The 15379-nt window shown below is 42.8% G+C and overlaps 1 protein-coding gene across 1 annotated transcript; it reads left to right on the top strand.

Moving 5' to 3' along the window:
- The first annotated feature begins 803 nt into the window (after nucleotides 1–803).
- On the top strand, nucleotides 804–3380 carry LOC113033907 (E3 ubiquitin-protein ligase NEURL3-like). Its single transcript, XM_026188087.1, has 4 exons — nucleotides 804–898; nucleotides 1955–2464; nucleotides 2600–2758; nucleotides 2908–3380. The coding sequence occupies exons 1-4, from the start codon at nucleotides 841–843 to the stop codon at nucleotides 3081–3083; spliced, it is 903 nt and encodes a 300-aa protein (XP_026043872.1). The 5' UTR covers nucleotides 804–840; the 3' UTR covers nucleotides 3084–3380.
- Nucleotides 3381–15379: the final 11999 nt, after the last annotated feature.

Genomic DNA, 15379 nt, shown 5'->3' with positions numbered 1-15379 from the left:
AACACTGACAAGGTACCTGCGTGTGGGTGTGTCACATCAGCAAAACAAATCAAGACAAGCCATCTAGTGACTAAAACTGCAACTCAGACTTTACCAAAGAAACGCTGCAGTTTCCAGCATTGACTTTAATTTCTCATCTTGGATGAAGTCCAGATCTTCACATTCTTCTCTAAAGTGAAAGCACAAGAGTTTGCTAGTTTCATTATGACTTATTACATGTTTAACTACTGTATATCTACACTGCTAAGAGGTAACTTTGGATATATTTTCCACAATTTACATTTATTAAATAAACATGAAGAAAAGATTTTGAATACGTAGTTTGTTTTATTCAGCTAAAGCCATATGAAGTATATCACCAACTCAACAACAAACTTGTATTATTATTATAAAACATTAAATGTAACTATAAAAAATAGAAGAAATGTTTCAATTTTCGTGTTTTAGATTTTTTCTATTGCATTTGCTATTGTGATGAGTGATTGCAAGATTAGACTCATGTGACATTTCAAACTGGAAGAGCCATAGAGATGTTACATGTACACACTGAATGGCAATCAGCTGATTAAAACAACAACAAACTACTGGAGGGAAATGCACAAAGAGAAGATACTAAACTAACAAGGGTGGAAAGGAAACTGGGAATCCACAATAAAAGCCCAGATCACCAAGTTCTGTTATTGTACACTTCAGGTAAATTTCCAAACTTTGGTGCCTCCCTCTGTCCCTCCCCTTTGTCTGGGTGTGTTTCTGTTTTCAAACCTCACGTACTCCATGATTAAAAGGTAGTCAACACACCTGACTTGAGGACACTCGACCTCATCATGCATCAAGACTTGTATGACAAGTTTTTTCTACATCTCCAAGATGGCAAGAGAAAATAAAAACAAGAACTCTGGTAAGTCTTTAGAGAGAACTATATTTCTCAGTTTGATAAACAAATCATTATCAAGCTGATACTTAGTTGCATAAATTAACACATAACAGCTGTTTATGTACTTTTATTGTAATACACAGTAAGGGGGTGCAAAATGCTGCAGCTCAAAAGATTTTGCAAATTTCCCCAAATCTAGCATGTGCTCCAGTGCAGCACCAGTTTTGTCATTTAAGAAGTAGTATCCCTGTTAAGACAACACAATACAAAGCAAAGTGCCAAATAGTGAACTAAGTTTACCACTCAGACAACTTGTACCAAACAAATGAAACTTTGTGCAACGACTTTAGCTCGTCAGCTTGAAAGACGTCCAGATTTCCGCATGCTTTGCAAAAACAAGAGTGCGGGAGTTTGCTAGTTTTATTCTGACTTATTTATATGTCTGCTTTTGTACTGTTAAAATGAAAATGAAATTTTGGCTACAGTTTGCACAATTTAACTTTAATATGAAGTATTAAAAACAGCTTGACATATGTAGCTTCTTTAATCCAATTAATATGGCAATTCACCTATTAATACAGCATTATTTTTATTTTTATTAGTATTATTATCATTATTATTATTTTATAAGAATGAAAATTATAAAAATTTGCGACATGACCAATTGACCTTTAAACTGAAAAAATCTTTGTTGAACTTTTTAAAATTTTAAACCTCATTTCAATTCAAGTCTGTCCTGTATCTAGCAAGTGAAAATAAAAATAAAATAAAATAAACAATAAAAGGTGAATCAAATAGACCATTACGGCAAGGCTGTGATGGTCAATTTGGTAAAGTAAATCCGTTGGGCATCTTTCCTCGCCTTAAGACAATAATTCTCATGGCAAAAGAACCAAACGGGACAGACAAAAAAAAAAACCCCCAACCTAATTTCAGTTAAAAAAAATAGTTTTGAGGTTCCTACACATCACAAATGTAAGGGACACTTATTGTTATTGTGATTGTTGCTATTAAGTAATTCTCTGGAAATAACATGATTTGACATCAACATTCATAACTGTGTGTTTTTATTCTTTGTAGTTCTTCAGTCAGAGGTGTCACACAGATGCAGTCTGCTTTGTCTTGGTCGTCTGAACTTCCACCGTCAGGCTGTGGGAGAAAAGGTCCGCTTGAGTCATGGAGGTCGACTCGCAGAGAAGACTGATAACACCTTCAAGAATGGGCTGGTGTTCAGCAACCGTCCAGTGAGAGTCCAGGAGAGGATTCGTCTGAGAGTGGAGAGGGATTCGATCAACTGGCAGGGAGCTCTGCGTGTGGGCTTTACCACTGTGCCACCCTCAAGCAGATCTCTGCCCCTGCCCTGCTTGGCCATCCCCAACCTCACTGACAAACCTGGACACTGGGCTGTGCCTGTAAATGAATCCTACTGCCAAGCAGGTTCAGAGCTGGAGTTTTGGGTTTCTCATGGTGGCAGCATATACGTAGCTGTCAGCAACAGGCAGCACAAGTGGCTGACAGGAGTGGACCTCAGCCAGCCTCTGTGGGCCATGATAGACATTTACGGGAAGACGCGCTCCATTTTACTCCAAGGCAAGTTCACTAGAACCACAGTTTTATCTGCCTTACAGCAGGTTTTTCCTGTTCTGTGAAGGCAGAGCATTTCATATGCACTGACAGCAATAAACAATGACTAACTGTTGAAATATGCTTTTGTCTTTGCTGCAGGCTCCAAAAAAACAAAGCTCCTTTGCACTAGAAGATCCTGTCCTGCACCCGAACCGCTCATCTCACCTGATTCTTACAGTCACTTTGGTTCAGTTCCTGATGTTTCAGACTTCAGACCTGATGACTGCATGTCCTGTCCTGACATGGAAATCCCAGCAGGTAAAAACAGTCCCTCCAAACATTAATGTCTGATTTCCGTTGCACATTTCTGACCACAGAGTGTGATCAGTGAAATCAGTTGTAATAGTGTGGTCTCACATATGCCTGATGTCGCATTTGTAATTAGAGTCTCTCTCTTCTGGTTATAGATAACGTCTGTGTGGTGTGCATGGTGAAGGAGGCCAGAATCACACTGCCTTGTGGCCACCGGTGTTTATGTAAACACTGTGACTCCAGAGTCTGTCAAGAGTTTGGCACCTGCCCGCTGTGTCGACACAAGATCAGAGCTCCATCAGTAAAGGAGAGGCGGTTTATAGACGTCTAAGCTCTGACACACCAGCCAAGAATCACCAAATATAAACTACCGACACACAGTGAATGGCACTTATTATGACGCTTTGTCATGTTTGGCTTTTCTGTTTTGTTAAACATGTAAAAATTTCAGAGTGATGAAATGTCCTCAAATTCATGTAAAGATGTCAAACTGGACTATTTTTATGTAAATATTGCAATTAAGTCAGTATGTGACGAGACAAAATATTGCACTAAGTGCAAAATATGTATGTATGTGAATATGTAAAATAGCATTATAACAAAAAATTTCTGTACAGTATATTTTATAGGTTGGTGTAAATCTTAAAGAGATGTTTGATTTTCATAAACTCGTTTTGTCTTAAAATTGTTATAGTGTTTGTGCTTAGACAATGGAAAGAAAACATAAATAACCTTGTTTCAATCATCATATTTTCTTCTCTAATGTGTTTTTAAGGATGTTGCTATAAGAAATAAATCAATAGCAGTGCATATTAAATAGAACATGTTGGGGGATAAAGAAATACACACGTGTGAACAGCGGTTAAACATACCTTAAAGATTAACAAGAGAACCAAATTGCAGTCATGACTGAACTGAACTATAAATAAATGGAGGGCATCATATAAGAAGAGACAGAGTAGCTTGAAAACAAAAGCTTGCTTGGAACACAAGAGCATTTTCAAACACTTAGTTGTGTCAAGACATCGCAGGAATAATGATGCTAAAGCAAAAAACGAAACTTTCAATCCAGCGATCAGGTCATGTTGTGGTTAGCAAAGATTACAAACAATCTCGCATTTTGTTTTTCAATAATTAATTGTACAATAAAGCATGCAATAAGAAATTCATTAATTCAAAACAATTATTTTTTATTTTCATGAATAAATTACATGTTGCGTGGAGATCAGGGGCAGTACCTGTGGACTGGCAGACCGGGGTGGTGGTCCCCATCTTTAAGAAAGGGGGACCGGAGGGTGTGTTCCAACTACAGGGGGATCACACTCCTCAGCCTCCCTGAGAAAGTCTATGCCAGGGTGCTGGAAAGGAGAGTTCGTCCGTTAGTCGAACCTCGGATACAGGAGGAACAATGCGGTTTTCGTCCTGGTCGCGGAACACTGGACCAGCTCTTTATCCTCTCCAGGATACTTGAGGGTGCATGGGAGTTTGCCCAACCAGTCTACATGTGTTTTGTGGACTTGGAGAAGGCATTCGACCGTGTCCCTCGGGGTGTCCTGTGGGAGGTGTTGCGGGAATATGGGGTGTCTGGCCCATTGCTACGGGCCATTCGATCCCTATACAACCGTTGCAAGAGCTTGGTTCGCATTGCCGGCAATAAGTCGGACTCGTTCCTGGTGGGTGATGGGCTCCGCCAGGGCTGCCCTTTGTCTCCGGTTCTGTTCATAATTTTTATGGACAGGATTTCTAGGCGCAGCCAAGTGGCGGAGGGCTTTCGCTTTGGTGGCCTCAGAATCTCATCTCTGATTTTTGCAGATGATGTGGTTCTGTTGGCTTCATCGGGTGAGGGCCTCCAGCTCACACTGGAACGGTTCGCAGCCGAGTGTGAAGCAGCGGGAATGAGGATCAGCACCTCCAAATCTGAGGCCATGGTTCTCAGCCGGAAAAGGGTGGAGTGCCCACTCCGGGTCCGGGATGAGTTCTTGCCCCAAGTGGAGGAGTTCAAGTATCTCGGGGTCTTGTTCGCGAGTGATGGGAGAAGGGAGCCGGAGATCGACAGACGGATTGGGGCTGCAGCTGCAGTAATGCGGACGCTGCACCGGTCCGTCGTGGTGAAGAGGGAGCTGAGTGTAAAAGCGAAGCTGTCAATTTACCGGTCGATCTACGTCCCTACCCTCACCTATGGCCACGAGCTGTGGGTAGTGACCGAAAGAACGAGATCGCGGATACAAGAAATGAGCTTCCTCCGAAGGGTGGCTGGCCTCTCCCTTAGAGATAGGGTGAGAAGTTCGGCCATCCGGGAGGGGCTCAGAGTAGAGCCGCTGCTGCTCCACATCGAAAGGAGCCAGCTGAGGTGGTTCGGGCATCTGACAAGGATGCCCCCTGGGCGCCTCCTGGGTGAGGTGTTCCAGGCATGTCCCACCGGGAGGAGGCCCCGGGGCAGACCCAGGACACGCTGGAGAGATTATATCTCTCGGCTGGCCTGGGAAAGCCTTGGTATTCCCCCGGATAAGCTGGAGGAGGTGGCTGGGGAGAGGGAGGTCTGGGCCTCTTTGCTTAGGCTGCTGCCCCCGCGACCCGGCCCCGGACAAAGCGGATGAGGATGGATGGATGGATGAATAAATTAATGAACAATACAAAGAATTATAAATAAATATTCCTAAATAAACTACTATTCATAAATATTTCATATATAAAAGGGATTTATGTCAAATGAAGGGTGTGTGCAGGCAGGAATAGAGGACCCAATGTGCAGACTCACAGAGATGAATATGAACTCAGAACTCAGCTTTAATGCTACACAGCAAAAGAACAGAAAACTAACTAAACTTCAAATATTAACAAAAGAAAAACAGGCTAACCGGCAGAACACAGTATAGTAAGATGGAGACCACAGCACAGACAAAGGAAAACACAGCGCTTAAACACACAGAGGAGCAATCAGGGAATGGGGGACAGAAGGGAAACACGCTGGGACAGATCAGGCCTAACGTGACAAGGGAAGCAAAACACATTAACATAAGACACAGACCTTCAGAGTAAAACAGGAAACTTATAGACACAGACTCAGAAGCAGAGACAGACACTGCAACAGTGGGAACACAGAGACGTGGGACCAGGGCAGACATGAAGACACAGACTGGACACAGAACAATGGCAGATTGATTTTCAACAGCTCTTAACAAAAGAAAAGGACCCAGAACATCAGACATGTGTGAAGTTCAAGTTCCCGAACCACAAATTCAGGGCCATCTAGTGGACTGTTTTAGACTGCAGCTCACCCTCTGACAATCAAATGCAGCAGCTTCCAGCTTTTGTTTCAGTCCAGACCTTCATCTGCCTCTTTATAGTAAAACATGGTAACTTCCTGGTTTCTTTATTACTTTTTTATGATTTAATCTGTTTTATAATCACACTAAAATCATTTCAGAAGTATAAAAGAAGTATAAAAAAGTATATGACTATATGACTAACCAGCATCTCACTGTGACATCCAAACATGAAAACGTTACGCTTTTACCTTCCTTTTTGTCAAAAGGTGCTGGCAGAGGGAACTGTAGAAACATTACAACCCCTGCCAATATCTGTTATTAATTTGCTCTGGCGCAGATGTCTGATAACGCTCTCACTGATCATTCCTGTGTTTTCTCTGAGATAAGTCTCTCCATGCACAGATGCTCAGTAAATTCGATGAAGCCCAGAAAACATTAGTGAATTATATTTGTAGGCATGAAGGTGATTTTCAACCATAATGAAAATATGTGGTCATATTTGAAAAACAAACAATATTTTATTGTACACTTAATTATTTGATGTGTGTGACTCCTTTGGCTCCATACAGGTGGTGGTCGAGGCCTCTTCTTTGATGAATGCTCTTTTTCCAAGAATTTTAAAAACAATTACTTATATTTTATGATTTCATATTTTTGATTTTAAATTTGATCCATTGTATCAATTCATAATTTTAAAAAGTAATGTCCAATAACTATTTTTTCATAACTGGTCCCACCTTTAATTTGCAGACAAAAAAAATGCAGTAAAAGAAACTAGAAAAAAAGGGCAACTACAGCAGGCAGCAGAGGGTAACAGCTCTCTTCTGTTGTGCATCAGGCCATATAACAGTAAGAAGGGTAAGGGAGATTTATTATCACCTGAAAACTCTATGTAAAAATAATGAATACAAATACCATTGTCTCCGTGCGAACTTATAATTCTGTAGGAGTCTGCTGGGTTTGAATTTTGATGTGATAGACATCTGCATCAGTGTATCAGTGTTAAAATAAATAAATTCATAAGCATGTAAAGGGACTGCTAATGAGCTCAGCTTATTTATCTTGTAAAAACCTATGTGCCCTTTGCTGGCTCAAGCACCTGCTCTCCAAAATCTCTGTGCAAAATTGTGGTTCTCAACAGGTCAATCTTAACATTCAAAAGGAAAAAGACCCAGGACATCAGACACATGTGAAATCCAAGTTCCTGAACTAGAAATTCAGGGCCATCTAGTGGACTCTTTTAGACTGCGGCTCATCCTCTTACAATCAAATGCAGCAGTTTCCAGTTTTCTCTTTAAGTGCTGTCTTCAGATAAAGTCCAGACCTTCCTGTGCCTCTTTAAAGTACAAACACAGGCTCTTCCTAGTTTCATTATTGTTTGTTCATGAATTCTTCTATTTTTATAATCACACTAAAATCATTTTCAAAAACATAAAAGAAATATAAAAAAGTATATGACTATCTGACTTACCAGCATCTTACATCCAAACACGAAAACTTGTAATGTTGTTACCTTCCTTTTTGTTAAAACATCAGTAATGTGAAAAAGAAAGCTTTCACGGGACTCTCTGCAGTCATACATGCTGCCATGTTTAATACACATTTCTCTGTCAGCCCTGTCAAATCAGCCATACCTCTTCATTCTTTTTCTAATTGAACTGTTTTAACATGTAACAATGGTTACATAGCAACTGATGCCTTTAAAGATTTAACTCTTGGGTTGTTGTTTTTCTTTTTTCCCCCAGACACGATACATTAGATTAAACTGCCAAAAAAGTCTGCTTTGGTAGGCAAAGTCAAACTTTAAATAAGGTCATGTGGTGTTAGCAAAGATTAAAATACCAGTAAATCAACCAGTCAAGTGCATGAATCTACTTTAATTAGTGTCCATCAAAATTGCTTGTCTGATGACTTATTTTGATTAAGTTAATCTTCCTGAAAGTATAAAAAAAGCAAAAAAACAACAACAACACACACACACACACACACACACACACACACACACACACACACACACACACACACACACACACACACACAGGTCCCCAAAATCAGTTGTCCAATAAGGTGGCATTTTTTATCAAAAAAAACTAAGTAAACTTTTTGTCAAAAAAGTAATCCAATTCCATCGAAATATTTTCATGATCATATTTTTGACTATTGATTATTACCGAGTTATGAAATATCATAATTTTTTGATATTTCACAAAAGTTATGACTGTCATTAACTTTTATTCCTCCCTTTATTACTTCCTAAGTCATAAATCATTTGACAGGTCGGCTATAAATCACTGATTTGATATAAAGGAGGGCGCATTTCTAGGCTGCATTTGGAGGAGCCGTCGAATTTGAACAGCCTTCGTAGCGTTGGTGTGACGTAATGTGTCCTCCTAAGGATACAGCCCCTAAATTTGGAAACAGCCTGAGAATCAGACTCGACAAACAGAAATGTACGTCTGAAACAAATGCATCCCAAGTGAAAAATACAAGTCATATTGGAAAAATTATTTTCCCTTGAGCAGGGAAAATTACTCCATTTTCATATTTGTAGAGTTTATTATATGGACATTGTGACAGTGTAAAGACAGCTTCCGACTGAGAAGTTAAGCCAAAATTCGGGAGCTGTTTTAAAATTGTTTCCTATGGGAAAGAGAGATGGGGGAGGCACTTTGATAACATTTATGACAGAACTGTAAATCCCATCTAAATGAGAATGACACTGCATGAAAGAGGACAGTAATGGCTACATTTTAATGTAAATATTATACATGTCAGAGAAAAGGTTTGGGCATGAAAGAAAGAGAAATATTTTTTTTCACATTATTCTCCAGACTCAATTTTTAGAGCAGGTCATGTGATCATGCAGTCACAGGAAAATTCCATGAAAAATAAAAATTCTTCATGAAATCTTGGAAGAAACCATAAACATATCAAAACATAGATTTTGTCAAGCCAAAGTCTTGTGACCCGTATAAACCTTAAATCATGTTTTTGTGATAAGGTATTACAGAGCAGTAGGGATCCAAAGTGGCTGGTTTGGTGTACTTTTTCAGACGGTTCCCTTTTAAGTGAATGGAGAAAAAAAATCACAACTTTTGTGTGTGTGTATGTGTGTGTGTGTGTGCGTGTGTGTGTGTCTATCTGTGTGTGTGCATGCGTGTGTGTGTGTGTGTGCGTGTTTTTCTGTCTGTGTGTTTATGTCTGTATCAGTATGTGAGATGGTCTGTGTGAGTGTGCTTCTGTGTTTGTGTGTCTGTCAGATTTAAAACAGAGACATTAAATTAGGTTAGATTAGTTGAAATGTGGGAGAATCCACTAGAAACGGGTAAATGGTTTCAGTTCTACAGGGAGTGCAGAATTATTAGGCAAATTAGTATTTTGTCCACATCATCCTCTTCATGCATGTTGTCTTACTCCAAGCTGTATAGGCTCGAAAGCCTACTACCAATTAAGCATATTAGGTGATGTGCATCTCTGTAATGAGAAGGGGTGTGGTCTAATGACATCAACACCCTATATCAGGTGTGCATAATTATTAGGCAACTTCCTTTCCTTTGGCAAAATGGGTCAAAAGAAGGACTTGACAGGCTCAGAAAAGTCAAAAATAGTGAGATATCTTGCAGAGGGATGCAGCAGTCTCAAAATTGCAAAGCTTCTGAACAATCAAGTAGTGATGGGCAGATGAAGCCCCATGAAGCACTGAAGCTTTTCATCCAATTGGTTCACCCCAACGCGAAGCTTCATGAAGCTTCATTTGCTCTAGCAGGACACCTACTGGACGTAAAAATAATAGCTGGCATGAATTTGAAGAGTGTGGCATTTTGCACACAGCCTGTAAATGTCAACAACAAAAGGAGTGTGTAAAACACCTATAGTGTAGTGATGGCAGTATACTGTGTATATTTATGCTGGCAGTATGGAAAATGATTATTTGCGGCAAAGTTCGAACCGCTTCATGAACCAGTCACGTGGTACAGCCGGGCAGCGAGGCTTCGGACGTCATCATTTTCAGCTCCTCCCATAAATGAAGCAAGCCTCGATACGCGCTTCGCGGAAACGCCCCCTCCATTACTCGACACACGCTCCGAAGCCTCGATACAGAACGTCCCATCACTACAATCAAGCGTTTCATTCAAAATAGTCAACAGGGTCACAAGAAGCGTGTGGAAAAACCAAGGCGCAAAATAACTGCCCATGAACTGAGAAAAGTCAAGCGTGCAGCTGCCAAGATGCCACTTGCCACCAGTTTGGCCATATTTCAGAGCTGCAACATCACTGGAGTGCCCAAAAGCACAAGGTGCGCAATACTCAGAGACATGGCCAAGGTAAGAAAGGCTGAAAGACGACCACCACTGAACAAGACCCTTCAAGAAAAACATGATTTTCATGCAGGACAATGCTCCATCACACGCGTCCAAGTACTCCACAGCGTGGCTGGCAAGAAAGGGTATAAAAGAAGAAAAACTAATGACATGGCCTCCTTGTTCACCTGATCTGAACCCCATTGAGAACCTGTGGTCCATCATCAAATGTGAGATTTACAAGGAGGGAAAACAGTACACCTCTCTGAACAGTGTCTGGGAGGCTGTGGTTGCTGCTGCACGCAATGTTGATGGTGAACAGATCAAAACACTGACAGAATCCATGGATGGCAGGCTTTTGAGTGTCCTTGCAAAGAAAGGTGGCTATATTGGTCGCTGATTTGTTTTTGTTTTGTTTTTGAATGTCAGAAATGTATATTTGTGAATGTGGAGATGTTATATTGGTTTCACTGGTAAAAATAAATGATTGAAATGGGTATATATTTGTTTTTTGTTAAGTTGCCTAATAATTATGCACAGTAATAGTCACCTGCACACACAGATATCCCCCTAAAATAGCTAAAACTAAAAACAAACTAAAAACTACTTCCAAAAACATTCAGCTTTGATATTAATGAGTTTTTTGGGTTCATTGAGAACATGGTTGTTGTTCAATAATAAAATTATTCCTCAAAAATACAACTTGCCTAATAATTCTGCACTCCCTATAATCACCCAGTCATAAAAGTTGATTCTAAAAGTCATCAACTGACTCCAGCTGCCTAGATTTAATCCACCTGTCTGCTGAAGACAACTCCACCAATTAAAAATAAGCCTGAAGTCAATGTGCCAATCAGAATGATCTATCATTCACATACATTTAAATTGTTGCTTTCTCTTCCATTTGCCCAAACTGAATTTGGTAAAAGAGCTTTTGTCCATTTAGCACCCTTGGCTTGGAACAAACTGCAGAACGAATGGAAAATGACTGAATTCATTTCATTAAGTGCTTTTAAATCTAAACTACGAATCCTTGAGGTTTTAATTGTTTTAATTAGATTGTACAGCGTGAGCTATCTCTTCAGGCGGACCTATTGGAACAACACGAGAAGATGCTTCAGCATATTTCTAAGGAACAGGGCACCCTGCTTCAGGTAGTAACGGAACTCAAAGGTATGTGGCACTCCCCTCACCCAGCAGCAGCTAATGTTTCACCTCATTTACCCTCCTTACCCGCCTGCCCTCTTCCTCCCTCTCCACCTCCACCCATGCGTGAGCATACCTTACCTGTGCCTGAAAAATTTTCAGAGGATTTAGATAAGTGTAGAGGCTTCTTAACCCAGTGCGACTTGAGTTTTCGCCAACAGACTCAAGCCTATGCTACCGACGGTGCCAAAATTGCTCTCATGGTGCAACTCATGACGGGGAGAGCACTGAAGTGGTCTCAGGCAGTGCTGCGTTCCAACCCCAATGTTTCTTATCCTGACTTTCTGACCAAATTCCGCAGTGTTTTTGATAAAGGTTCTAATCCAGATGCAGCTGCTCACCGTTTGTTTTCTTTAAAACAGGGCAAAAAGAGTGTGGTGGATTTCTCTGTGGATTTTTGGATCTTGGCTGAGGAAACTGGCTGGGAGGAAAAAGCACTTTGGGGGGCATTTCTCAATAGCCTGAATGAAGGAATCAGACGTGAGTTGGCCACCAAAGAATTACCTAAATCGTTGGATGCTTTGATTAATATGTGTATCAGCCTTGATGGCCACATGCAAGAATATGGAGGGCGGTCTGAGGAAGCCCGCCGGGCAACAGGAAGCCCAGGTGGTTGGCTGAGCACTTCTTCCGATGGGGGAGGACAAGGGGAGCGTGAGCTTGAGGAGACGGAGGAGGAGCTGATGCAGCTAGGGCGAGCTAGATTCAGCTAGATTCCGGGTGGAGGAAGAGATGACAGATGGGTGAGTGCTTTGCATGCGGAAAGAAGGGGCACTTTGCAGACTCTTGCCCGTCCCGGCTAAAAGATTTGGCCCGTCAGTAGCGGTGGGGTTACTGATGGGTGCGACAGGAGATGTGTTACCCCACCTCAGCTACCCCACCAAGCTTATCTTTCAGTCCATAACTCATTCCTGTAACGCACTAGTGGATTCAGGCGCAGAACAAAGCTTTATGGACGAGTCTTTAGCCAGGAGATTGGGGGTCCCGCTTGTTTCCCTGCATGTTCCTTTACATGTGTCTGCCCTCAATGGGGAAGTGCTGGCCAAAGTCACGCATCGCACGCATGAAATCACGCTTTCGTTCTTTCACGTTCACGTTCTTTCTGGTAATCATGTTGAAAATATAAGTTTGTTTCTGTTTAAGGCGCCTGATACTCCATTGGTGTTAGGTTACCCGTGGCTTTAACGTCATAACCCTCAGATAGATTGGGCCCAGGGTAGTGTGGGGGGATGGAGTGAGTGGTGTCACAAGCAGTGCTTACGGTCAGCTGTTCCCAATCTGACGCCGACTGTGGCGAAGGATGCTGTCTGTGCTCCTGATCTCTCTGTTGTTCCGGCTGAATACCATGATCTAGCTAGTTGATCTAGTTTGGCCTCATCGCTTCGGCCTCACCAACCTTACGATTGTGGCATTGATTTGCTTCCAGGAGCTACACTGCCCACCAGCCGCCTGTACAGCCTGTCCAAGTCTGAGCGCAAGTCCATGGAGCGCTATATTACCGACTCACTCTCTGCTGGCATCATTCGACCGTCCACTTCTCCGCTTGGGGCAGGATTATTTTTCGTCGAAAAGAAGGACAAATTCCTTCGCCCCTGCATTGACTTCCGTGATCTCAACAAAACAACCATCAAGAACAGGCTATGGTGAATGACGTGCTTCGGGATTTCATTAACCACTTTGCTTTTGTGTACTTGGATGATATTCTCATTTTTTCCAAGACTCGTGAGGAGCATGTTGAACACGTCAGACTGGTGCTTCAACGGCTGTTGGAGAATCGCCTGTAATGTAAAGGTGAGAAATGTGAATTTCACGTCCCGACAGTGTCTTTTCTGGGATTTGTGATTGATTGGGGGCAGTTGAGAGCAGATCCTGCTAGGGTCAAGGCAGTGGTGGAGTGGTCGGAACCTAAGACCTGAAAGGCATTCCAAAAATTCTTGGACTTTGCAAACTTCTACCGTAAGTTCATTCGTAACTTTAGCACTGTGGTGTTGCCGTTGACTACTCTCACTTCTCCTAAACAGCAGTTTGTGTGGTCACCCCAGGCCCAACAGGCTTTTGTGCAACTGAAACTGTTGTTCTCGTCTGCCCCCATTCTCGTTCAAGCAGATTTATCTCAACCCTTCATTGTGGAAGTGGATGCGTCGGTTCTGGTGTGGGAGCAGTCCTTTCCCAACGAGTGGAAGGTAAACTCCATCCCTGCGCCTTCTTCTCCCATCGTCTTTCCCAGGCGGAGCATAATTATGATGTCGGGGATCGGTAGCTCCTGGCGATCAAGTTGGCCTTGGAAGAATGGCGCCACTGGCTGGAGGGGAGTGTGCATCCGGTGCTGGTCTGGACAAACCATAAGAATCTGTCGTACCTGCAAACAGCCAAACGCCTCAATGCCCGGCAAGCCAGGTGGGCCTTGTTTTTTACTCATTTTGATCTTGTCATCACTTACAGGCCAGGGTTGCGTAACACCAAGTCAGATGACCTCTCATGCCAGTTTGCTCCCAGTGGGGAGGGGGAGGAGGAGGAGAGGACTATCATCCCGGCCTGCTCTGGCGAAGGACGTCCAGGAGTATGTCGCTGCATGTACCATCTGTGCTCAGAACAAAGTTCTTAGCTCTCCACCCTCGGGTCAGTTACGGCCACTTGTTGTCGCCAGCCATCCATGTTCTCACATAGCAGTGGACTTTGTCACTGGCTTGCCACCATCTTCTGGTAATACTGTCAAAACTGCTAAACTCCTCGTCCAGCATGTTTTCCGTTTACATGGCATTCCCCAAGACATTGTGTCGGACCGAGGGCCCCAGTTTACTTCCCGGGTGTGGAAGGAGTTTTGTGCGGAACTGGGGGCCCAGGTCAGTTTGTCTTCTGGCTTTCACCCGCAGACAAATGGTCAGGCTGAGAGGGCAAATCAGGAACTGGAGGCTATGCTCCGCTGTGTCATCTCATCTAACCAGTCCACTTGGAGCGAGCAGTTGGCCGGGATTGAATATGCCCACAACGCCAGTACGTCAACCGCAACAGGAGTGTCACCTTTTGAAGCCTCCCTGGGTTATCTACCTCCGCTCCTGTCTATCATTGAGGGTGAGCTTGCCGTGCCATCTGTCCAACATCATATTCGTCGATGTCGGCGCGCCTGGAAGGCAACTAGGGCAGCCTTGCTTAGGACGGTGGAACGGAACAAGCATTTGGCGGACCGCCGCCACACCCTGGCGCCCGCTTACCAGGTTGGCCAGAGGGTATGGCTCTCAACCAGGTACATTCCCCTTCAGACTGAGTCCAAAAAGCTGGGTCCCCGCTTCGTCGGGCCTTTCCTTGTTCAGTCGGTCCTCAATCCGGTGACATTGAGGCTGTCTTTGCCCCGCAATATGCGGATTCATGATGTGTTTCATGTTTCTCAGATGAAACCAGTCCAGACCAGCCCGTTGTGCCCACCTGCTGGGTCCCCACCACCTGCCCGGATTATCGATGGCGCACCTGCATATTCCATAACGCGGATTATGGACGCTAGGTGCCGCGGTAGGGGCTTCCAATACTTGGTGGACTGGGAGGGGTATGGTCCGGAAGAGCGGACAACAAGCCTGTGGCACGTTGATTTGTCAGTTTCAAATCCTTGCAAACAACTTTATGTGGTGTATAAATTACATGTTATGTTATGACACCTCACATTATTGGAATAATGTAATGCTCAGTGTGGTTATGGAGGAGCTGCATTTGGTAAAAGATAGCTGTTTTGATTTGTTCTGTAAGGCGCATATAAAGGTTTCTGTGACATTCATATGTTGTTAGATCACCTCCAAATGATCTTGTTATTGAGTGATGGTTGGTTTATCACTGGTAAACCTATGAGCATCTGCTACATA

Source organism: Astatotilapia calliptera, chromosome 12 (genome assembly GCF_900246225.1).
Source record: "Astatotilapia calliptera chromosome 12, fAstCal1.2, whole genome shotgun sequence".
Taxonomy (NCBI): Eukaryota; Metazoa; Chordata; class Actinopteri; order Cichliformes; family Cichlidae; genus Astatotilapia; species Astatotilapia calliptera.
The sequence above is the reverse complement of the archived record's forward strand: the minus strand, read 5'-3'. Positions and strand labels throughout refer to the sequence as shown.